General features: G+C 31.6%; 1 protein-coding gene across 1 annotated transcript in view; it reads right to left on the bottom strand.

Annotated features, from left to right (window-relative positions):
• The window catches only part of LOC129235267 (DNA excision repair protein ERCC-6-like), a 206,350-nt gene that overhangs the window by 6,809 nt on the left and 172,732 nt on the right, over nucleotides 1-26,809 (bottom strand). The window contains exons 19-20 of the mRNA XM_054868983.1: nucleotides 11,164-11,419; nucleotides 4,662-4,788 (exon numbers count right to left, since the gene is read on the bottom strand). Coding sequence (XP_054724958.1) covers nucleotides 4,662-4,788; nucleotides 11,164-11,419 — 383 coding nt within the window. The remainder of the gene's footprint in view (nucleotides 1-4,661; nucleotides 4,789-11,163; nucleotides 11,420-26,809) is intronic.

The following is a 26,809-nucleotide window of genomic DNA, read 5'->3' as shown; positions in this document are numbered from 1 at the left end:
GTATATTAATGATGTTTCTTACTACGCTGGATTTTTTTGTCCGGTAAGTGCACTCTGTTGTGAATTGCGACGACTGCAACACAGTCTTAACTACAACAAATCAAAAAATAGACCTAATAAAATTTAAGAATTTTGAGACACATTTAAGTATGATAACTTATTGCAAGATTGCAGCCATTGAAATATGTACATTTATGAAGAACAACTGAGCGAGAATGTGAAAAAGTTTTGGGAGTAAAACACAAAAATATAATGTTACTCATGAGACCACAAGAGTTATGCGAAAAAATTTCAAATTCAGTTTTTCTAAGTTTAAATAAGCATATGTTGGAAACAGAAGCAGCAGATTTTCTCGTTAAAAAGTTTATAAAATTAATCGTTACTAAATATTTAAGCGTTAGAGTGTATCGCGCAGTCAATTCAAACAATGAAAATAATTCACAAAGAGCAATAAGTAGGAAAGTAACAAAATTAATATTGTTAAAGACAATAATCACTAGTTTTCTTCACCCTCGAGTTTAAATTGTCAAAATTATCATAGTCTGTGGGACGGAAAAAAAAGAAGAAAAGAAAAATTGGGGAGGGGGCGGAAGTCAAATGACCATTCATGTAGTTTATAATTGAAAATAATTTATTTTCTGAGTACTTAAAAAAAAACACTGAAGTTGCAGTTAGGAACAAACCAAAGGTTTGTTCTAATCCGTTCTATATTGGTTTGGCTAATATAGTGTTGGTGCGAAATGCATGCGAATATTAGAATATTATTTAATTGAGTTGATATTCGATACTATTTACATTTGTATTTCTAATTGATTTATGGTTTTAGACCGGGTTTTATGTTAAATTGTTGCACTGGTTTCAAAAGTTGTGGGAAAAAGCACGCATTGACACTATTTATCTGTATTTGAAAAATTTGATTGAAATAAAAGAAAATTTATAAGGTCAATTTTTGTTTAAGATTTTTAAAGACGTCTTTTTCTACTTAGTATTTAAAGCACTTGAAAAAAAAGTTTAAATAGCTTGTGCGCCTGCTTCAAAAGTTATGATGGGAAAATATCTAATGGACCATTCCATGAAAAAGCTGTCCTTTTGTCCCGCATTTCATTAAAAAGTAATAATTTAAAAAGGTAACAAAGAACATTTTTTGTAAAAGTACAACAAATACATTTGCAATTTCTTAATGAAAAAAACAATTGTTACCTTTTTTAATTATTACTTTTAGTGAAAAATATGAGGTGTTACGTGAGGGACAGAGTGTTCCGTTTTTCTTTCATAATGGGTAAAATGCCTTAATTTAACCCATGCTTAAAGGGGGGTTTAACCCATGCTTAAAGCGTTTAACCCATGGGTTAAATGCTTTAATTTCCCTTAATTGTGCAAATGATCGCGGCGCAAAGTGATTCTCTTCGATAAGGGAAACAGTTTCTTGTGAGGGGAGTCCTTTGATCACGTGATGTCCAACGGGGGATGTTGACGCGCGCTCTGAGGAGAAAAGTGGGAGAAGGCACATCTATTCTATTTTAAGATCTATGGTTGAAGGCCCTCTTTAGCGAAGGCCTCTCCCAAAAACTCTCCCCCAGAAATATGTTGATATTAAAGTTCCAAAAACATAGTTTAAGTTTTTTTTTTGAGGTTAGGAACATAGGCGCATTTAGGACTGAGTTCCTGGGGGGGGGGGGCAGGATTTTTCTTTAGCAACATTTTTATTGCCCCCCACTCCCATGTTTTTGTCTGTTTCCTGTGCTGCATTAGTCCATGTTTTACTTTTTTGTGTGTCGTTTTCATTAATGTGTGTTTTCATGCTGTCCTTTTTGAATTGACCTTAAGAGAGGGAGTTGGTATCAAGAGATTGAAGCAGGGATCCCTTTTAAGTGGGAAATAGAATATCTCCAATTTTAGGGGGCCAGGGGCTTCTTCCCCGGAGAAAATTTTGTAAAATGGATATAAAATTCTGCATTTTTAAGATTTATAAAGGTTAACTGGATAGACATAGCAATTGATAACTAGATTATACAGTTGTACAGTATTGTTCAAACTTTGTAAGAAACAGCCATTTTTAGTTTGAAAGAAGAAATAAACTATAGATTTCTCATTACAACAACCTTTTTTTAATTATAAGTAGTGCAGAAAACGAAAAGGAATAGAGAAAAGGAATAGAAGTAGTGTAACATTTTTTTCCCTGGCTAAACAGATTAACAATATGCAGTAGAAGTAATTAGAGCCCATTTTGCTTAGGATTTTCAAAGACTTATCTAATTATTTTCAAGGACTTTAGAATAAATAAAATTATTTAATGCACTTCATTTGTACTTTCCAGTCTCTGATATTTTAGTACTTGATTGTAAATTTTTACAGTCCTGTTCTAACTTTGTGAAAATAGCTATTTTAAATTTAAAAGAAAAAAGAAACCATAGATTTCTCATAACAACTTTTCTTCAGTTGCAAGTGGGGCAGAAAACGAATAGAAATAGAAGTAGTGTGTATTTTTTTCCGTGCTAAACAAATAGACAATATGCAGAAGAAGTAAGATAAAAGCAATCAATACAAAAGAATTTCCAAAATACTGCATTCGGGATTGAATCAATAGCAAGATATGAAATATGTGAGTCACAAAAATTTACTTGAAATAATATGTTACCAACGTGAGGACCATGATTTTTACATTTTTAATACAGGATGTGGCAAGGAGCTGAATTTGACATATTTTGGCATTCCTCCCCCCTCTACCATTTGTTTGAAATTTTAAAATTTAAGGTTTGTAGCCACACGTTTCCAAATATTCAAGGTTTTCAAGCACTTAAAAATGAAATTAGTTTTTTCAAGCAATTTCCATTTTTTAAGGAACGAATCATGAATTTTTTTGGGAGTTAGGGACCCACTTCAAAGCAGAGGACCTAAGCAATAGCTTGTTTATCTTATAGGCAAATTCGGTCCCATTTGTAACTCTTACTTGCGAATTTTTGCTTGATTTTTTTGTAATTTTTACGAAATTTCGTCAGTTTTTACGGTTAAAGGATTTTTACGATTTTACCAATCTTTGTTAGGCTTTTATAGACTTTTATAAAATTTCAGCAAATTTTTCCAAAACTTTTGATGACTCAATTATTTATGTTTCCATAATGACAAGGACTGATTCACTTAGACTTAGATGATTATGACTTACCTTACTTTTTAAACAGTATTTATAAAGTAGGTAAAATTGTACTCTCCCTCTAAGTAAAAAGATTCATTTAATCAAAACACTCGGATAACTGAAATTTATTCAGTTTGCGATAGTATTTATTTTCTCTCTCTCTCTCTCTTTTTGAGAGAGAGAGGGAGAGGGGGGAGAAGGAAAAAAACTGTGTTTTTTAGAATTTCTCAAAAGGCCAATTAATCTACTAAGAACATAAATATTATGCACAAATATACTTTAAATGTGGACACAAATCATAACTAGTAGATCGAGTATATCGTTCTGTTAGCGCAAATGGGGTGGGGGGGGAGTTTTTTCTCCTTTGCTTTAGGTTCCAATTTGTTAAAATAATCTTCAATTATTATAAGTGTTGCAGCTTAATGTATAGCACGTTTAACCTATATTTTCATTCATATACTTGCCCAAATGGTTTTCTGTCCAAAATAGTGAATTTAGACACATTTTCAGCACCCCAGTGACAGCTGTACTATTTGTATATTTAGTGTTTGGTTTTTTTTTTTTTCCTTTTCTTTTCTCCCATCAGAAAAGGACATTCGCTTTTCTCTTCATTTTCATTGAACTATTCAAAAAAGAAAAAGTCATGATTTTTTTGTTTTAAGATTTTGGAAGATGTGTTGATACTATATAAAGTCCTCCCAAAACTGGGGGGCATTGCCCACTATGCCCCCCTATAAATCCACCCATGCCCTTCTGAACTATTCAAAAAAGAAAAAATAATAATTTTTTTTTTTAATTTTTGGAAGATGTGTTGTTACTACAAGAAGTCATCCCAAAATTGGGGGGGGGGGGCACTGCCCCCCATAAATCCGCCCATGGTTAGGAAGAGGTGAGGTTTTAATCTTCCAGCATACGTTTTTGAGTCTTAAAATGAAACTGTAGGATAAATCGGGTAACATTAGGTAAAGAAATGGAATTTAAGGAATCTTCCCTGCCGATTTTCTCAAAATCGAAGCTCAAAATTTTTGACAATCTTTGATGACATGGGAAAGAGGGGGTTTGGGGACTCTCCCCTGGAAAATATTTGGAAGTCAAGTCATAAAAACAATTGTAGACTATGTTTTGTCATGTGTTTGTAGGAAGGGGAAAAGTGAGGTTTGGTGGTGTTCTTCGGTCCTTCCGGAATTTTTTAAAAATGTATAAATCTTTTTTTTTTGGAGGGGGGGTGGGCGATTGCCCCAATCGCCCCCACCCCAAGGTCAAATACAGCAATTAAAAATATTTTTTATTCAAAAACATTTTTTATTATGAACAAATTCTCAATTTGTGTTCTGAAAGTCTACTTATTAAAAAGGCTGTTGGCAATGCAGCATGAAACATTTAATAAAATTTTCACTATTTTAATAGTGAACCTTTATAAAGTTTTTAAGTTGCAATTAAATCTACAAAATTATATGCTAAAGTATTTTCTAAAGATTTATATTCTAACTGTCTCATCATGTACTGTAGATAAAAAAGAAAAATCTACCTTTCACACTTGGTTTTTTGAAAGTGCGAACTGGCTCTGAAAATGGTTTAACAAAACTACCAGCAAGTTTCAATCCTTGTTCAACAACAGATGCTTCAGCTTGAATTAATTGTTGTGCTATAGCAACCTAAAAAGATAAATTAGTAAAATAAAAATTCATGCATCAAATTCATATGAAAATACTCCTTGACATTTTTTGAGAAGTGAAATTAACAAAATGAACTAAGACCATAACAGTGATCAGTTCTATAGAAAATTAATTTTTTCTATGGATGAAATAGAAGATGAAAAGAGAGTGGCATTTAGGTTTTTAGCATTTAGAATGTTTAAAATTTTTGTACTTAATATAATAACGAAACAATTATATTTAATATTTTAAAAATTTAAACTCCTATATTTCTTCCCATTTTGCAGAATGCTAAATTTTTTCCTTGAATGAAAAATAATAAAATATGCTTTACTAAACTTAGTAGAGCATGTACATACAGTTTTAAACAAAATTGATTTTTATGAAAATGTCGATAAATATGGGTGAGAGAAAATTATAAAACAAGTTTAAGAGTAATTTCCCCCCTTATCATATACATTAATTCTCCTTTGAGAGAGTTTTACAAAATGTTTTAAAAATAAATGAAAGTACAGTTTCCCATAAAATTACTCTTCGATGTATCTTATTAACAAAACGCTTTAAAAACAAAGTCCAATCTTGTTTTATTTTTATGGAAAAGGAATGTGTTCTTTAATGTCTGTACAACTATTTCTATTTTTTCTTCGCCGAAATCATTGCCAGTTCATTTAATCTATCCTGATTCATTGTGTTTCCATCACAGAGCTGTTACACACAAAGCAAAAATTTTGCTGTAAACATTTTGAAAGCAGGGATCGTTTCCATAGATTGTACTCACGAAAGGAATTGCTTTAAATACACCCTGTCCCAAAAATATAGACACGAGCATAAAATATAATTCACAGTAAAAATATGAATGGAGAGATTTTTTTTCCCTTAGTGCATAATAACAAACAGTATGTGAAACACGAATTAGGGCTTATGAATCAGAAAAATCATCATGTGTTGAATTGATTTAGAAAAATAGAAAATAAGGTGTCGCATAAATACAGACACTTTTTAATTTATAAAATGTATCTATGGTTGTGAAATATGATTACAAATGTTAATATGAAATTGTGTTTTGTTTATCGCTAATCACTTCAAACACTCTGTTTTACATCCAAAATATCAAGTTTTGTATTATCTATGGGGAGAGTTCGTAGTAGTTCATACCATGGTTGCTCTATCGCAGCTTTAAGGTCCTGGGTCGAAAAATATAGGCTCTCATTTTCATATAAATTTTGTGTTAGATGTTCTCATATGTTTTCTATTGGATTTGAGAAAGGATTAAGCCATAGCCAGTGCATGATATTGATGTTATTCATGTTGAACAACGCATTTGTTGAGTTAGATGCATGGGTAGGCACTTTGTCTAGCTAAAATGCGCAGTTTGGCACTAACACACAGTTTGGTTTCCCCAGAAAATCCTGTATTAGAATAAAATGGTCCTCTAATACTTGCTAATAGTTGTGAAAGTTCATTTTCTTGCTACAAATTGCCAAAAATATTTGTTGATTGAATTAAAACCCACCACAAAACTCTACATTTAAATTGGGCAAAGAAAATGATGTTTCATGGTGACAAATGGCTGTCATCAATTTTTAGCAACAAGAAAAACATTGGATGAACTTGACAAGTATAAATTTTATTGCTATGATATGAAGTGAACGAAGAAGTTTTCTAGTAGACAGCAAAGTGGAGGGTCAGTAATGACTTTGGGTGATTTTTGATTCAATGGACAAACAGTAAGAATTAGTAGCAAGAAAATGAACTTCTACAACTGTCAGCAAGTATTAAAGAACTGATTTGTTCCAATGCAAGATTTGCCGGGAGGACTAAACCATGTATTTCAGCAAGAAAAAGCGTGTGTCTAACTCATCAAATAGGAGGTTCATCCTAAATAATATTAACGTTATGGACTGCTTAAATCCAATAGAAAAAGTGTGAGAATATCTAGCACAAAAATTATGTAAAAATGGGGGCCGATGTTTTTCACCCCAAGACCTTAAAGCAGCGAAAGAACCATCATGAAATCTCCCTATGGGTAATACAAAACAGAGTGTGGAAATAAAAAAAAGGAAAACAGTGTCTGAAGTAATTAGAGGTAATTGAAACATATTGAAACACCTCATATTAACATTTGTAATTGTGTTTTTCAACCTTAAATATACTTTATAAATTTAAAAATGTCCATATTTATGGGACACCCTATTTTCTGTTTTTCTAAATGAATTCAATCCATGAAGTTTTTCTAATACATGAGCCCTAACTTGTGTTTCACGTACTGTTTATTATGATACACATTTGAAATAAAAATCCCCCTCCCCCTTCATATTTTAACTGTGAATTGTATTTTACTCTTGTGTCTATATTTATGGGGCAGGGTGTACAGTGCAGCTGTGTGGATATTATGGCAACTGAAAAATGTGCTGAAATGCTGCATGCACATCCATTTAACGTAAAATATAACACTGTAAAAAGCACTGTGCATCACCTTGGCTTCACCATAAAATTTACTATTGGCCGCATCTAGTGATACATGCTCATAATCTTTTATATAAAATTAGAAAATATGAAAATATAAATGAATCAATAAACACATTATATGAGGCGGTGAGAAGCAAAGGGATGTAAGTGGACATTTTCGAGAAAACATCCTAGGTAGGCTTTCATTGAATTTCTTTTCTAAATGATGCTGTATAGCAGCAACTACCAGGGCTACTAGTACCATCTCTTGCCCCAAGACAGAGAGGATCACCTACCATGTATACTGGCTATCTCCAAATTTTTAATTTTGCCACTTACATCCCTTTGCTTCTCACTGCCTCATATGAGGATAAACACACGGAGTGCTGCGGTTCGGCAGTGCCTATGCACAAACCACCTCCTGGTTCAAAGATATATAAGGATGCTTTATTGTACTTGGTCTGCAAAGGATCTACTCTAGTGCTAAACCAGTTTCGACAGATGCTTTCAGAAACATATCAGAGAATCCTGTAACTTATAAATGTATTAAATGATAAATACTACAGCCTAGGAAAATCACACAGAAACACATGTATGAAAACAAATATTTGTTTAAGCAGAAAATTGGTGAGTTTAAGCAAAATGGTCACTGCTTTTTGACATAGCAGCTTGCTAATGCCCCATTATTATTTATTGGATTTGTAACAAAATGCCTGATTTATGTCAATGCAATATTACAGTCAGCTCGACAAAATCAAATAAAATACTTGCTATTGTTTTGGTTAAGATTTGTTTACTTATTTTAAATACACAGAATAGGAAAATTAAGAAAAAAAATTATTAAAGAAATTCAAGTCTTGTTATACTTAAAACAACATTTTTTAATAGTCCAAAGTATTTTTTTATGGTAATAAAATTATTAGATTGCTACAGAAACAGCACAAATCAATGAAACTTCATTCCAGACAGTCAAAAAAGGCAGTTATCACTTTTATAATTTTTTTTTTTCTCTCATTAAATTATCTTTTATCTAGATAAAATACTTTTTTTTTTTTAGCAAATAAGTAAAATTAAAAATTAGTAAATTCATTGAGTCAAAACAATTATTTCTTTTGAAAAAAACTTTTTTTTTTCTGGACATCAAATCTGCGAGTAAATTTGGATTGACCCAGGGGTACATGCCTGAAACAAAAATACTTTTTGAAGTAGGTCGTGCAACAGCCATTTAACTTTAGATTATAAATTTGAATCTAATTTCAAGCTTAAATATTACAGGGTGGCGACAGGAACTGTGAAAAAAAGTTCCCTGACTTTTCCCTGATTAAGTTCACCAAATTTCCCTGATTTACGTTACCAATGATAATGGTTTTCTTTCTTTGCTCTACTTGAAATTCATTGTATGTTTGTATTAAATGCAGTATTTTAAACATTTTAAGTTGTGTAAAGTTGTTGAACTAAAGATATATTTTAAAAAGATGCTACTTTTTTAATAAAATGGTTTAAAAAAAAGACAATTTTTTTTGGAAGGAAAGAAAAACCTACAACACAGTATATTAAATTTTTATACATGGAAAGATTATTGAAAATTAAAAAAAAAAAAAAAAATACTTTACTTCCAGAAACCACTTAGCATAAGAATTTTAAGAAACTATTAAAATTACTCTTAAAAACATATGTGTATTTATGATAGAACTAAAAAGTAATTGAAATTATTTTGAACTAAGTTTTCAAACAGTATAATAATTGTTGCAAGAATAATAAGTAATAGTGAAAGAATGGAAGTAATGTAGTTGTTCTTATATAACTAATTGACATATTTATGCAAAACAGATGAAACCATTTGACATCCATTCGTAGGGAGCTTTTCTCTAATCAAGAACATAGGTTTTAATGAATGAATACAGCATTTTAACAATAAAAAAATTAAGATATTTACTTAAGTTCACAAGTTAGCTCTATTTCAAATGATTTCAGTATGTAACGGAAAAAAAATCTTAGATTGCTTTTGTAACAAACAACTTTGAATGCAAGGGAAAAATAAGCAATTAGTTAATATCAAAATATACAAAAGAATACAACTTGGTTATAAAATTTAAAAAAATACTTAAGTCTGAAGAAAAGAAAGCCTTTATAATCTGCGGTGACAACAAATAGTATAACGGCAAAAAAAGTTTTTTTAATTGAAAGTTCAATTTTAGCAATTAAATTAAAAACCCAAAGAAGTAATAACTTTTAAGTTTTTATAGTATTAATTAAAAACCAAAGATTTCTTCTTGAAATTGTGATTACAGAACTTAATTACTTTGAGACAATGGAATAAAGGCAACGGAGCTAAGACATTAATGAAGACTTCCTCTTTGCCTGTATGGTTGTTTATTTTACGTAGCATTGAAAGCGTAAAAGGAAATTTTTAGCTAAGGTAAAATAAACAACCTAACAGACACAGAAGCAATCTTAGGAAGTTCATCCTGTGATTAATAAGCAAGATTCAATACTTTGACGTTGAGGAAAAAAGATGCACAAATATGTGGCAGTGTATAATCGCACCTCAGTAATTTTACTTTTTTTTTGAACAGATAATTGGCGGAAAATGCGTAGGGAATTGGAGTACTTAATTTTGTAAAGCAAAAAAAAAAAAAAAAAAAATTTTTTTTCTTCATTAAAATTAATTTTCCCCGATTTTTTGTTATTTTTTCAAAATTCCCTGATATTTCCCTGATTAATAAAGTTCCCTGACTTTTCCCTGATCTCCCTGATCTGTCGCCACCCTGTATTAATGAAAGTAAAAATAAACTTAATTTATTTACTTTGTAATGAAGTTTAAAAAATCATACAAATGAAAAAAATTTAACTCTTGAGCAGGATGCAGAAAGATTATGCACCGAAAACAACATGGGCTCTTTTCCTTGAATGTGGAAAAGTACTTCACGCTATTTTACAGCATTTGTGATATTGAAAAGCAATTTCTAAACATCTGCTATTGGTACTCTATAGCATATATACAGCATACTGAACAAAAATACTAAGTTATTTTTACAAACATGTTGTTTTTTAACTCCCTACATTATAATAAACCCTACATTATCCTGTTTTTTTTTTTTTTTTTTTAAATCAATAAAAAATGGAATAATCAAAAAAGTGGAATTCAACAAACCTGAAGATTGCAATCTGTGAAAAACTCACATGCATGATACATGAAGAAAAAGAAAACTCATTGCACAGTAATGACTTCACTGAACTAGTTTAGCAAGCTGCATAAACTTGCACAAAAAGTTAGGCAGATTGAGTCTTTGTACTTGTGTCTAAGATAACATATAATGTCCGTTTGCATTATATTGTTAAATAGAGTCACGTGATCTTTTGTCATTGCATGAGGAATAAGATTGATAAAAACTATATTATTGAAGGGAAAAAAACATATCTGATAACTATTGGTCTGCTTTTTTTGTGCACACTGAAATACTAAGTTCATTTTTCATTTCCTTTTCATCTTTTTTCTTTCTTTATTGCCAATTTCTCATAAATTCATTATTCTTTATAGTTATTATTTCTGTATATTTTTGGAATATTGCTTAACTTTAAACATTTAGATACAGTAATAACGGACATGAATAATAAATCAATATTTTTAGAAATATTACTCTACATATAACACTTTGAGAGAGAGATATAGTCATTACAGGCACTCTTAAACAAGACCAAAATAAGAAAAACATGTCCTTGAAATTTGGCTCAACATGCTGTATACTGTATGGTGTAAACTAAGTTCCCTTCAATTCCTTCAGTGTCACAATTAAGAAAATGGTAAGAATTTAAGAAAATTTGCATTTCAAAATGCAAATGCTTCAATGCAATGGTATTACTTTGATACTTTACTAAATTTAATAAGTATAAATATATATTTTGCTCTATACAAGTATAACTTACTTGCTTTTTGATGTAATCATGTGAAATAGCCCCTTCATCATTGTCCTCAGCATGATCTTTAATGTTCTTTGAAAACATTAAATCATGATCACTAATTCCAAATATATCCAAAGAATAAAGAAAGGCTATATGTGCATCTAAAGATTCCGATACAACTCTTTCAGCAGAGTGCATTTGTTCAAGCTGTACTTGAGTAGCTGAATATTTTGGATTTTCTAACGAGAACAATTCTCTCAACTCTTGCTTTGAGAAGTACCTATTGAAGAGTAGATCTTTTAAATTTTTATTTTATTTTATACACAAAGAAAAGGAAACACAAAACAGATCTAATACTATTATTTGCTTAATCAGTCTATAGGGTAACGGCACCAGTAACAGATGTGCTTATGACATTGCTCTCAGGTAAATTCAACTTTCTCAGCTTTTAAAGGCATTAAGAATTTATAAACTGTTTTCCTCTCATGCAGCTACATGGATCCTCTGAATTAGTTAATTCTGTTTTTATTTGCTCAATTTTGAAAAAAGGTCCAACCCCCAGTACTAGATACCGAAAAATCTGATGATACCCAGTAACAGATAGGATGAGGAAAGGATGAACAATGGACCTAATCAGGGGCGCCGACTTGCAAAAATTATTGGGGGGGCTGGACATCACCGGGGGTTTAGGGTGTTATGTAATCCCTCGGAGGTCCCCCACCCCAAATAAAGGTCAGATTTTTGAACCTTGAAAATGCCATATTTTCTAGTGTGTATAATTCTAACAAATAAACAGTATGTGACACGGCGTTTTCGAAGTAAAAGAATCTAAAAATTGGTTTACAAATTTTCTGGTTCAACTTTTAAATTATATCATCACTTGTCTTAGTAAGAGATTTTTTTTGTTCTATTTTATGGGGAACCGTGCAGTGCCGTAGCTAAGCATTGATATTATAAGGTAGAAGGACACTTGAATGGAAAGGCACTCCCAGAGACGCCGACTTTTTTAAAAAAATGGGGGGGGGGGGGGACCGGGGGAAATTTTCTAAATTTGAGATGAAAAATAGTGAGTTTTAAAGTTTTTTTTAAGCATTGTAAAGTCATGTAATCAACATTAGAACCCCAAAAACTCGACAAGCCTGACACATATTTTTTGGCTTTGAAAATAGGAAAAAATAAATACAAACACACACAGTATTTTCATAAAAAGGTAATTTAATTTACTCATGTTTTTTTTAAGACCATTTGTTTTTTCATTAGTTATACCGGCTAACATATTCAAGTGTAAACGCAGTCTCTCAATGTCTAGGTTATTTTTGAAAATTCGATTTTTTAAAATTTGTTTCACCTTTGTTAAATAAAAGCAAAGCACTTTTGTTCAACTGCAATGATCTGTGTGAGTCCAGTTGATGCAAACAGCCCAATAATGCAAGATTGCACCATTTCACAAACCTCAATGTAAATTGCCTTTGGGATTTTGAAAGCGTGCGGTGAACCGGCTTCGTACTTTGGTATACGTCGATTCCGAAGAAGCGAAGGATCATCATTTTGTAACGATTTTTCTTTTAAACACAATTCCCAAAAGTATTCAAAACTATCACGCATCCCTTTAATATACAAATCAAACCCTCATATATTTTTTCCAGATCAGCAACACTTAGAAGAGCTCGCCGCAGCGCTGCCCACTGGCAACAGATTTGACCCGTAAGTTCGCGCACTGTGACAAATTCTAAGTGTGCTTGCAGCACTGTAACACCATCCATTATTCACATTACTCGTTTTCAGTTAACCTGCTTACTACCGTAATAATTATTTGTTTTAACTCATTACTGAATGTATTTTACAAGGTAAACTATCTTCAAGCAAGAAAATAAAGGATAAATTTATGAGTTTAGAAAACATAGTATAACTAATACTTTTCTTGATTTATTGAGGGGGCTCTGCCCCCTCAAAAATATTTTTGAGGGGGCTCGGGCCCCCTCAGGCCCCATGGAGTCGGCGCGACTGGACCTAATTCTCTTTTCTCTTCAAAACGAGCTAAATATCTTTATTTTTAGATCTAAAACCTTATTAAATTCAAATGAACATGAAACACCTTATGACCTCGTGGTAGCTGTTCATAACCGTACACCACTGCCTTGTAAATACCAACTGGCTCATAAAATTCACTCTGATAACACTAGATGGTTGCACCATATTCATGGGCCACAGCAACATCAGTTTTAACCGACTAAAATTCTTATGATTTATGAGTCTGTTACTGGACCCTTGTCTGTTACCCCTGGTGCTATTACCCTACTATTCCAACAGAATCTTCTCATGACTTTTTGTGAACAATCAAAAATGTTGGAGCCAATTTATAAACTTTATCTTATAAACTGTAGAACTTTTACTAAGCAATAAAATGAAATTAAATGAAGTTGAAATTTCTTGATTGAAAAAGATAAGCCCATAAAGTTTTCAGGGGAAAATTATTAATAAATAAATTTTCAATATCCATGACCTCATATAATTACAAAACAAAATTATGCATAAATATCTTCTGTTTTAAATACTCCTGAAAGTCAGCAGAAAAGCTTTTTATGTGCAACTTTGTATGCAGAATAATTAATTATTCATTTGACATTGAAAGACTAAATTCCATCAAAAAACAAATGTTCTTCTACTTTACTTTAAATGTTCTTCTAAGCTTGCATATGCTTTGCAACATGCCATGTAGTTCTTTCCTCAAAATTTATAATATGCTTTTCAGTAAGTTTAAGTGGTTGAAAAAAAAATAAAGTGGAACTGAAAAAGCAGAACCAAACCCCAGTTGCTATTTTGTCCACATTTTTGAAAAAGTCCAGGGCAGTGGAAAAATTGGACTAATCAGAAAAAAATGAAAATTCAGACTTTCCAATGTTTAATATATTGTCACCTCAGAGCAACAGTAAGATATCTAACCCCAAAAATAACACTAAGATACCTTACTGTTGCTCTGAGGCGACAATATACAATTATTACGATGATAACAGAATTATTACATAATTTGGGTACATCATTTAATAAAAAAGAAATTCTCTTGACATACTCATTCTGTAGAAATATAATGATTGAATTTTAATCATAATTTAATAAATTCGCAAAAAAATAGTTATTCACACTTTTGTGCAACAATTTTTAGGTGATTTTTTTGCTTATTTTGAAGTAAAACTGAATTTAACAAAATGAAATAGCTTTTAAACATCATTTGCACTGTCATATTGCTATTAATTTTTTTTTTTAAAAAAAGGTTATATTGGTCACAGTAAAAATATGTTAAGAAATCTAATTCAACAGAATAATAAAAATATGCCGCATTAAGTATCTGCAGCGTAACAGAAAAGTACCGCGGCAAACATTTAGAGAGTACATAACCCAACTTTACCCTACGCTTGGAGGTCCTTTTAGCTTAGCGGCTAAAGCACTGGGTTAGCAGCACAAAAGTCTCTGGATCTAACCCCGTCATGGACACGACGCTTACGGCACATCCATACCAGGGTTGGAAAAAAAAACGGTTTTTTTAACCAGTTTTTCTTTTTTTTGGTTTAAACCCGGTTTATTTGATTTTAATCACTATTTGTAAGGAGAAAAATTTTATTTTTGGAAATTCATGAACATTTAATGATTTAATTGTTGATGAATGTTTTATATTCACAATTTTACTTAATTACTTGATGATTAAATAAGTAATTAAAAATCAAAGCTAGTAATTAATTTCATTTCCTCATACGTAGCGCTTTCTATAGGAGAAATATTGTTTGAAAACCTTTAACTTCTGAAAAAAAGTACTATAAATTTAGTAAATAGATCTTGGCAGAAATGAATAATCAAAGAAATAATTTACTGTGAGAGTTAAGACATAATTATAAATAACCAAGAATAAAATCTTGTAAATCAGTTTCCTCATAATTGAAGCTTTCTATGATAAATATATAAGTAAAAGAATATGAAATTAAAATCAAGCATTCTAAGCATAGAAGGTATTTTGCAGTACAAAAACAAATTAATCACAAGTCTGATGCACATTACACAACTTTAAAAATCAAAAGATTAACACATATCTTGTTTAAAGATTAAAAAAAAAGTTACAGGTCCTGTAATAATTTACGTAAATGTATCTTTGAAAATACTTATACAAATAGGACATAGAGGCTTTAAGAAAATCATTATGCTTTTCATTGCAGACATTATTTCTCATGGTTTAATGTGTTTAGGAATATTTTTTTTTTTTTTTTTTGAATCATTTCAACTTAAACCTTCAAATAAAAAGACAAGTTCTGACGTTTTTTTCCAATCCTGATTTATTCCATACTTTTTGCAATACAAATACAAATAGTGAAATTATAATTTTAACACATTTCAATAATAAAGACATTTTACTATTAAAAAATAATGTTAATTAATTCGTTTACTATTCATATATCATCCTGTTATTATATTGGGATTAAAAGTTTTTAAGAGGTGAAAATTTGACATTAAATTTTGTTATAAGAGCACAGAGTTACACAAATATTTTCTGCTTTCAAACTTTTATATGTCTTTCTTATTTCTTGCTCAAACTACTGCATTGTCTATTGTAGACACCAAAAAGTGTGCAAAGGTTTTTTCCCCTTGTCATTTAAATATTGTACAGAGTTTAGATTTATATACACTACAGATTACTTAAATATTTAATGATTTATCTCTATAACTTTTAAGTAATTAAGCAAACTAGGTAGTAAAATGAAATTTTGGCTGAAATATGCTTTTTGGGCAATTTAGAAATGTAAAAGAGAATGAAAGAAAAATAAATGAATAGATAAAGACAACAAACTACTAGGATTTTTTCCCTATCTAATAAGAAAAATATAGTTGATCTGCCTTATATTTATGTACCTAATAAGAAAAGTTGCATTGATTTAAGAAAGAAAAGTGAAACTATTTAGCAAATTTGCATTACATTAAAAAAAAGTTTGCAAATTTAATAATATGTAATTTATCTTTGCTGGTTACTTTGCATTAATTGTATTTTACATTTTCCAATCATATGCAAAATTCATGGAAACATTTGGGGGAAAACAATTCATTTTCAAAAAAAAAAAAAACAACATTTTTAAAAAACATGGTTTAAAAAAAAAAAAAAAAAAAACACTTGATTTAAACCGTGGTTTAAACCAAACAACCCTGATCAATGCAACACATATTGGTGAACCAGCAACTCACCAATTTGTGCCATGTATGGGGCTGTTCACTTATCGGCCGTTCGTCCCGTCCACCTCGAGTTTTCCACCCGAGACAGGTTTTCTTTGCTGGTTGCCATGACAGCAAGCCATCTTGGACGGGACCGGTTTCGATCAGAAGAACCTTGATATCTGACGGCCATCAAAAGTAGGACAGCATTTCATTGGCTTTCGCCAAGCAGCACGCTCTTCTCTCCTGGTGGGTTACTTCAGCAACGTGACTGATGTGTGGCGACCATATGTGAATGCTACTCTGCTTTCATCGACAGTCCGCCTTGTTCAAAAACGGGATGGTCAGCCGATAAGTGAACTGCCCTTAATGCAGCAACTCGTCCCACATTGACAGCAACAAGTTGCAACCAGAGTCTTGCTGTTTACGCCAAAACCCCTAGCTTCTCTACTCCCCATCTGATCCAAATATCGCTTTCGCTTCTCTGTTCCATCGCTAAGGGGGAGTTATGAGACATACCCTCAGAGAGCAGATAATCCAACTTTGCCCCTGAGCCTTGAGGTCCTTTTAGTTTAGTGGTTAAAGCACTGGTTAGAATCACAAAGGTTCATGGATCAAACCCTGCCATAGACGGTTCATTCTCCCCTCGTCCACGAGAAAATTAAGTAATGGCTTTTTATTTAAACCTATATGAATTTTTTACCACCATTTTTTACAATCATTTATAATATTTGTGTCCTTGTACCAGACATGAATTGGCAAAGTGATTAGTTTTTCCATAGTTGAACAGTCCTTATGCAATAGGTGATTCCTGCATATAGCCAAAGGATTCTCGATTGGGTTGATATCAGGGGAATTTATAGGCCATTCCTGCGTCTCGATTTGATTCTCATTTATTTCTTGACCATTTTGTATGTATGGCAAGCGGCTAAATCTTGCTGGAAAATCGCCATTCCATCTGGGTATCATATTTTCAGCACTGGTAAAACCGCTTTCCCTATAATAATAATATATTACTCAACCCCCCTCCCCCCCATACCCTCAACAGGCAGCAAAGAACCACCCCCACTGCAACCAAAATAACCCCAAAAGTTCTTCTTTTGCGGGTGTTTATAAATTGGTTCATGTGGCAATCCCGAATTTGTTTGCCTGGAAATCTCTGCACGTGTTGTGTTTGTTGGCCTTGGACCGATAAATGACTTTCGTCGCTAAATAGTACTTTCCTCCAATTTTTAATAGTTCAACTCAAATTTTAATGCCTACAAGTAGTGCTTTTTCTTCACTCATTGGATCAGAAGCTGCATCTTCATAGGTCGACTGGCTGCAATAAGGCGCCTCTGAACAGTAGATGGGCTAATATTTATTCCATGCTCTCTCAAATAAATATTAGGTGCTGCACTAGTCTTTTCAAGGTCTTTATTTTGTGTAAGTATAAAAAAAGTCATCACTTGGTGTTGTTTTCACTTTTCAGCCATCTTTCCCTCTCCACTTTGGAGTTATGGATCCTGTTTCTCTATTTTGTTGCATAATTCCACTCAGAATTGCAATTCTCCAAAGCCAACAATCATCAAAATCTTTTGATAAATCTTTGAAGTATGTTTGGAAAGAGTAACAGTGTTTGTACTCTTTCGCGGTGTCACATCCATCGCTGACGACAGTGACATCTCAACTGACGTAATCATAGCTGCAGCTTTCACTCCTGCTCTCAGAACCTCTCTGATTGATGAAAATTTATTCATTTATTCTTCCCATCCATATTTTTACAAATTTTAGTATGATTGGTGAAGAATACTAGGAATAATTTTAAATTTAGTGAATAAATGCTTTGTTTCAATTAATTTGCACAAGGGTGTAGTATTTATGCTGGTGAGGGTTTTTTATTTGAGCTTTTCACTTTATGTAATGGCATCTTTTCTTGTATGATAGATTATTTTACATTTCAACAATGACTTATTTGACAAATAACTTTTCATTTAAATGGAACATTTAGCCTTGTTTAATATAGGGTCATTCCAAAGCAATGTCAACCTCAACCTCAGATTTTTTTCCCCCCACAAAGCCCTAATTGTGACTTACCATTTCATTCAGCATATTTTCTAGTACTTAAATCCAGTAACAGTCTGCAAAAATTTCATTCGGTGTTTTTCTTCTGGCTCTAAACGTGGGAGGTTGTAGAAAAAACTTAGCATACACAAAAAACATGCATCTAAGTTTTCTTGTGTAATGTAAAAGTTTTTGCAAATTTTTAAAAGAATTATGTTTATTCTAAAAGATTAGATATTGGCCTAATAAAATTGGCTGTTTTTTTTTTGCATACATTATAAGATAAGAATTTTAATTAGTGTCGTTATTTCACTCAAAATATTTATGTTACCATATAGTCACGAAAATGTACTATTTTCTGCTTAAAAACTGAACCAGATGATTGAACCAAAAAGCACTTTTTATTTTCATACATCTATGTCTTATCTACTTAAAAAGTGCAAAATATTTTAGCATCAGTAGATATAAAATAATAAGGGTGACTAACGTAACATTTTAAAAATGACTGCTAATATTCAAAACTTATTTGATTTAATGTACATTTTCATGAACAATTTTGAATAAGTAGGCATTCTATATTGATTAAAAAATATTTAGAGTGCAAAATACCAGTAATATTACATTGTAGACCTTCTGTCTACTTAGAAAAATAGTTTTTTAAAGGTCTTTAGAAATATACTTCCAATTTAAAGAATTATTATTTAAAAAAAAGGTAAGTAAAGCAAAATGAATACTCTGCTGAATGTGCATTCAACACAAGAATACAAGCTAAAGAATTAAGAAAATAGGAAGACAGTCTTAACAAAGGAGAACGTCTTTATTTTTTAGAATATACATCTCCACCTATTATTAAAATAAAGTAATGGCAGCTCGTTGGAAAACATTTGAAGATGTTACATGATTCAGTGACAATAAGCGCTACTGCAGCATATTTCAGAAAATGCATGAATGATCATTTAGAAATTTAACCCATTAATGCCTAGCGTCCCTTTTTAGGGACGGTCCAAAAATTGTGTCTCAATTTCCCAAAAGTAAACATTTCAACTCAATAATTGTGTTCATTTATTACTTTAGTATTGTTTCAATTCGTTACTAGCAGACGGCAGCACATAATCGTTATAAAGTGTGTTCTGTAACCATTTTGTTATGATCTTCGTGAAGAATTTCATTGTTCACAATGTCAAGAACAAAAAAGTAAGTTTTCAAAATTTTTAACAAGTAAATCAATTTGTATTTGATACATATGTTACTTTGATCAATATTTCAGTTTACCTTTTCTTGCATTTTTGTAGATTTTAAAAATTTTATGGATTTTATAGCAATTTAAGAGCGTCCCTAAAAAGGGACGCTAGGCAGTAAAGGCTGCATTGTTGAATCGTTGCTAGTTTCTTGCTTAGAATTCATAATTGGCCTCATAAGAAGTTATTAAATGTTTTTAGACTAAAAAATAGGCAATATGTTTTATTTTTAAAAATTAAAAAGACTAAGTAATAATAAAACTACCTTTTTTAAAGATATTTCAGTAACATTTTTTTCTGCAATTTCGAAAAATACTTAGGTAAATTTGAAAAGCTAACTGTTTCAAAAATTAACTTCTTTGAAACCTGAGTTATTTTTTGACATTAATAATCTTCAGTAACTCATTGAGATTTTCTCATTGTTTTGTCTGACTTTGAAGAAGCCTTAGCACTTCTGGAACAGCTCTCTGATGATAAAGAATTCAAGGAGGCTGATATATGCATTTGTCCACCTTCACAAGTTAGTGAAATTACTGACGAATACAGTGCGTCGGATGACTCAGTTGATGTTAATCAATTATCAGGTCAACAGTTGAAATCTTCTGCTACAATGACCATTAGAAAAGTTAATCAGGGTAAGGTAGTATGTGTTGGAGATAGTCAGTCAAGTGACAGTGATGATGTTGAGCAGCATCTTCCAAGCAAACGCAGAAAAATATAGAAAAAAAAATACAGAAAGAAATTGGGTTAAGAAAGATATATCCATCAATTTAAAAAAAAATAATGTATGGAATGTGGAAACACCAAGCTTTTTGAATGTTGAATTAACACCAGTGTCAATATTTGAAGAGTTTTTTACAGATGAAATACTGGATGAATTTGTTTTTCAGAGCACCCTCTATGCTCGACAAAAAAACAATACATACTCTTCTGTAACGCGAGAGGAGTTGCGTTTATTTTTGGCTATCCTATTAACAAGTAGATATGCATGCTTGCCCCAGCGGAGACTCTACTGGAGTCCATCAACTGATGTCAACGACATAGCAATTAGTTCTGCAATGAGTAGAAATCGATTTGAGCAAATTATGCAGTATTTACATTTTGCTGACACCAAACTCAACAAAAATGACAAAGTTGGAAAGTTTTTTTTTTTTTTTTTTTCAAGTATTAAATCGTCGGCAAAAAAATATTTGTCGTTGAAAAAGCATGTACCCTCTGATGCCTAGCGTCCCTTTTTAGGGACAATTTTTCTGTTATTAATAAAACATTTATTTTTTGCATTAGATTTTTTTAATTATTTTTCCTGTCTATTAAACACTATTTGCAACCCATAAACAAAAAATCTTTGAAAAAAAAAAATGTCAGGCATTAATGGGTTAAACATTTGCAGTGATATCTGAATGCATTCTGTAAAAATGTTCGATTTTTTTTTTTCAATATTACCTTTTAATTCAGGATGCAAAACACTATTCATTCGAAGAACCGGTAAACCTTAAAAAATAATATGGCATTGAAAAGTACTATGGAGTTTCTTATGACAATAACTAGTATATCGGCAGAATACTAGAATTTGGTGAAACTATCAACTTGTATAAAATTAACTTTTTAAAAGAGAGATATTTAGGATTTAATTAGTCTAAAAATGATGTTATTCAGTTAGTAAAAGCAGTTTTATATTTATTTTTTTTCACACATTCAAATTGAGTTAATTGAACTGAATACTTCCATTCAATTTCTTACACTAATATAGAAAAAAAAAATAAAGAAAGAACTAGGGATGCACCGGATAGTGATTTTGCCGGATACCGGATATCCGATGCCCCCTTACCTGCTAGATTCGGATATCCGGCATTTCGATTGCATTGCATGTTCACATATTTTTCTACAAAGCAGTTTCAAAACAATAAGTCAAACTTGTTCCACATATCATTTCTTTAAAAACATGTTAAGTACATTCAAATGTACTTTTTAGAGCCTCTATATTTTAATTTAGGAATTGTGCTATATATAAAATGAAACATTAAAATATTGTTTTATTTCGACAGATTTTTTCGAAAGAGACAAACTTTCGGCAAAAATTAATTCTGTATGTAATGTACACATGGTTTAAAAACCTAATTTTTCTAACATACAAGTTAAAAAAGAAAATATTAAAACAGGGCCAGTTTGACTCAAAAAATAAATAAACTTAAATAATCAACTTAAAATTTTACTTTAATTCCAGAAATAAAGGTACATTTTCTCTAAAGATGCAAATTAGCATCTTAAATACAGGGGTGCCACCCCCTAAGAGCAAGGGCCCACCCCCTAAAAACCATAAATACCCCCCAAATAGAAAGCCCCCCAAAAAGAGAAAATACCCCCCCCCCCTAGGTGGGCAACCCAGTTAACGAATTAATAAACTTATGCTAAAATAATCAACTGAAAATTTTACTTTACTTCCAGAAAACAAAGATTCACTCTCTATACAGATGCAAATTAGCATCTTAAATACAGGGGTGCCCCCCTAAGAGCAAGGGTCCACCCCCTAAAAACCATAAATACCCCCCAAATAGAAAGCCCCCCAAAAGAGAGAAAAATACCCCTAAACCCCCCCCCCTAGGTGGGCACCCCAGTTAATACATTAATAAACTTATGCTAAAATAATCAACTGAAAACTTTACTTTAATTCTAGAAAACAAAGACTCACTCTCTTAAAAGTTGCAAATTAACAGCTTAAATACAATATTAAGAGTCATTCTCAACATGTTCACTTTTTAAAAACAAATTAATAAACTTACGCTTAAATAATCAACTTAAAATTTCCCTTTAATTCCAGAAAATAACGATTCACATTCTTAAAAAATGCAAATTAATATCTTAAATATATTATTAAAAGTCGTTCTCAACATGTTAATAATTTTTTTTTAAACATAAATAAAATTATACTTAAATAATCAACTGAAAATTTCACTTTAATTTCAGAAAATAAAGATTCACATTCGTAAATGATGCAAATTAACATTTTAAACAAACTATTAAGAGTCGTGTTAAACACGTTCAGGCTTTCAAAAATAAATTAATAAACCAATTCTTAAATAATCAACTTGAAATTTTACTAAATTCCAAAAAATAAAATTACACATTCTTAATGATGCAAATTAACATCTTATATATAATATTAAAAAATATGCTAAACATGTTCAATCTTTCTTAAATGAATTTATAAATTTATATTTGAACAATACTTAAATTTTACTTTAATACTAGAAAAAATAAAAAATACACATTCTTAAAAAATAAATTAAATTCTTAAATATATTATTAAAAATTATACTATACAATTAAAAAATTAGAAAGAAGAAAATGAAGCAATAACTTATAGCTGTTATTTCTCACTGCTATATTCACCGTCTATTCTAAATGCTAAATATCAGTTGAAAGTCTTAGTTAAAATAATTATTCTGGGAAAAGCAATTATTACTTTATTCAACATTTTAAAATTTCCAATGGACTCAAGTTAAGATCGGCGTTGAATATGACAGAATTTTTTAGAAGCTAAGTTTGAAGAGGAATGGTCGTTTTTGAAGCAGCAATTAAAAGAGAAAGCATTATCGAAAAGTTTATGAAACAGTGAAAGCTTTAACTGGAATTTTTGCAAAAGTAAATTCAAAATTAAACCCTCATTTCATACCAGATAACCCCACATCAACCCCGGATATCTCTCACATTTTTACCAGATAACCGCCCGGATATCCTGCAAAAAACTGTCGGCTATCCGGATACGGAGTGGCTTGCCGGATCGGATACTTCATAGTTCCGGATAGTTAAAAAATCAGCCGGATAGGCCGGATAGTTACCGGATATCCAGTGCATCCCTAGAAAGAACCATAATGCAACATAAAAAAGGTTCCTAAAAAGGGTAAAAGTAATATAAGAGCAAGATATTAATCACAAAAAGGTTTTATATGCATTCATTGCTTGTCATTCGATGGTTACATTAGTCACACAGAGTTTTTCGTAAAAGTACCATTAAGGGCCAAAAAAGATTCATCTGTAATAAATCTGTAGCATATTTTTAAAAATGGATTGTTTACCTCTTACAGATATATGGGCCAATTTTAAATGCCTGCATAACTTTCAGAAAAATTTCTCATAACATAAGCATTGTTTCTCAGGATTGCAAAAATGTTACGTTAGTCACAATGCCTCTTTTGGTGCAGGGTAGCCAACCTATATAGGTTAGAAATGTGTAGTAAGGAGGAAAAAAATGTGTAGTTTCAAGTGTTAATGTGTAGTTTTGTGGTATGTTTTAATTTACTCCCCCTCTACAACTCATGGGAGGGGGGGGAGCTATGTTTAAAACAGTGTATATTAATTAAGTAAAAATACTACATAAAGCAATTGCAGTAAAATAAGTTCTTTTCTTAAAAAACTATTAATGGCAAAATAATAATATTCTGCAGGGTAAGGTTTTTAAATACGAATCAAGCTGAAACTCAAGGAAAGAGCTGCAAATTCTCAAAAAAATTTGCAAACAGAAATCTATTAGAAAGGTTTTAACAAAAGTCATCTATCTTCTCTTTGTAACAAAAAGAAATTAAAAAAAAGAAACATAAGATAATTGTAGCAACAATTGATACTTTTTTAATGACAATAAAATAGCATGCTTTGCTTTAGCAGCTTGTTCATCAGAAAATTCCTTAGAATAACATGATTCATTGCTACAAATCATTTTAATCTTTTTAACTAATGAAGCATTTAAAGTTTCAGTGCTTAATGTGGATCTAAAATCAGTCAGGTTGTTTTTGACAATGCTAAAAACTCTTTCAGACCCTGCATTACTAACAGGAGTTAGTAGAATACTCAGCATCACTTTTGGGAGAAAAATGTACTTTGATGATCCATTGCCATCACAAAAGCTAGATATCCTTGCCCAAGCTTTATCTGTGTTCATTTTTAAAATTTCACTGTCAAAATCTTCTACTTGATACCTAGAAAATTCCATTTCTAGCTGGTCCATATCATCAACAGAAACAAGTTTTTGGAAGCTGTCGGCAAAATATCTCACAGATAAAAAAAGAAACTTCTTTCCTTAAATTTAAATTTGCAACTTCAGCATGTTTCAATAAATCACTGTTCAGAGGGAATTTTTTTTAAACATATGAACAAGCCTTTTGATAAAACTTTCTAACCGATGAATAAAAAATTTTTTTCTCTTCAACACTAAGATTTTCATTTAAATAAGATTTGGTTTTCGAACCAATAACCAAGTCTTCATCAGCCTTTTGGCAACTTTGCTTATCATACTTTATTTCACATAAACTTGAGGCTTCTGACACAGCAGAGGGCTTAATAAATCTAACTAGCAGATCCATCAAAAAGGAATTTAAATATCTTTTAGTGACATGAATCATTGGTTTATCAGTTTGAAGCTGAACATTCAAACTAGTAAATAACGGCAAAGTTGCCTCTAAAAACAATAAATACAACTTGGTCTCAGGAGACTGGATTCAGCTTTTTACATTCTTTACTTTTTCATTACAATCTTTAGAATCATTGGAAATATTGCAGAAAAACTCACTACTTCCCACTGCGATAAAAGTCGGATTACGGAATCCAACAATGACAGCCATCTTGTTGATACATATTTCAGTATTTTATGAGGCTTAAGGCCTAACATTTCTTGGCAGTCTAGAAGCCTTTTCTTCCTCTTGGAGCTTTTATCTATATAGAAATAAATGTCTAACAAAAGAGATTCTACATCGCATGCAAGTATGCAAGTTCTTTAGCGGATTTTTATGCACAAATATGAATAAGATGGCATAAGCATCCTTGAATGTGTGTCTTTGAATTCACATTCTTGATGTGGGCTGCCACACCTTTTATATGGCCAACCATGGTGTTCGCATTATCACATCCAAATGCAATGCAATTTTCCCACGGGATTCCTTTTTTGTTAAGCTCATCATTTAAAATGTTAAAGATTCAAGCACCAGTGTTATCACAAGATTCTAAAAGACGCAGAACTTACATTTGGCAACTTTGAACGGTAACGCAGAAACTATTTTTTCTTGCGATGAATCAAAATATTTTACAACAATGGGATACAGTTTTTTCGTGTTCTGATCACTGCTCCCATCAGTTGCCATAGAAAAAGGTGATTGTTTGAGAATAGAAACAATGTCTGATGTTGTTTCCTCTGCCAAACATTTAACTATAGCAGTTGTTTTAATTCGCGCACATGAATAGCTTTTTGCAATTTTAGAGTCCGGAAATATTTTCTTGAACGAGGGTGCAGCATGGTCGAATGCACTCAATGGCAGGTTATGTTCAATCAAGAACGATGTGAAGTGCATTTCCGCCTTGATCACATTCAAGGCAGATGGATCAGGACATTTCACGAACAATGAAGGCAAAGACTTTGTCTGAGACTTTACTTTCGTCATATCTTGATGCTTTTTTGAGGAAATGTGACGAGAACAGTCGTACACTCCACCATGATTTACAGAAAAGATTGTACTGCAAAGCGTGCAATATGTATGATTTACGGAAAGTTCCGATGGACATATACAAGGCCATTTTTCCGTGTAAGTGTACTTGAACTTTTGATCAGAACCTTTTTTTTAGAGTTCTCACCCGACATTGCAGAAAACGACAGCAAAAAAATGAAAGCGTTCACCAGGTGATAAACATAGGCGGATTTAGGACTGAGCTCCTGAGGGGGCAGTGTTTTTTCTTTATATCAATATCAGTTGTTGGCAAAAATGCCGTTTTTTGAAGCTACCTCCCACTATGTTGTTGTCATTTTTCCTATGATACGTAGAGTTATGCCTTACTGTTTTTTTGTTGTTTTATTAATATGTTCTCTGCTGTCCTTCTTCAGTTAAACTTAAGAGGGAAATGAATGGTGTTCTAAGTATGGCATAGAATTTCTCCAGCTTTAGGGGTCCGGAGGTTTTTCCCCCGGAGGAATTTCTGTAAAATAGATATGAAATTCTGCATTTCGAAGCCTCATAAGGAGTAATTGGAACTGCAAAAATCTTGGAAAAAAATAGGCAAAATACTCTTTTACAAATTACGATAATACACAGTAAATATTGTTTTCGGGTCGACAAATCAATGACAGCAGCCCTCAGAGAAAAACGCGAGGGATAAGAGAAGATTTTGCATTGTTTTTTGCTTACATCGGATGTTGGTTCAATTCAATTAGTTTTTTA

The sequence above is a fragment of the Uloborus diversus genome, chromosome 1 (assembly GCF_026930045.1).
Source record: "Uloborus diversus isolate 005 chromosome 1, Udiv.v.3.1, whole genome shotgun sequence".
NCBI classification, from domain to species: Eukaryota; Metazoa; Arthropoda; class Arachnida; order Araneae; family Uloboridae; genus Uloborus; species Uloborus diversus.
The sequence above is the reverse complement of the archived record's forward strand: the minus strand, read 5'-3'. Positions and strand labels throughout refer to the sequence as shown.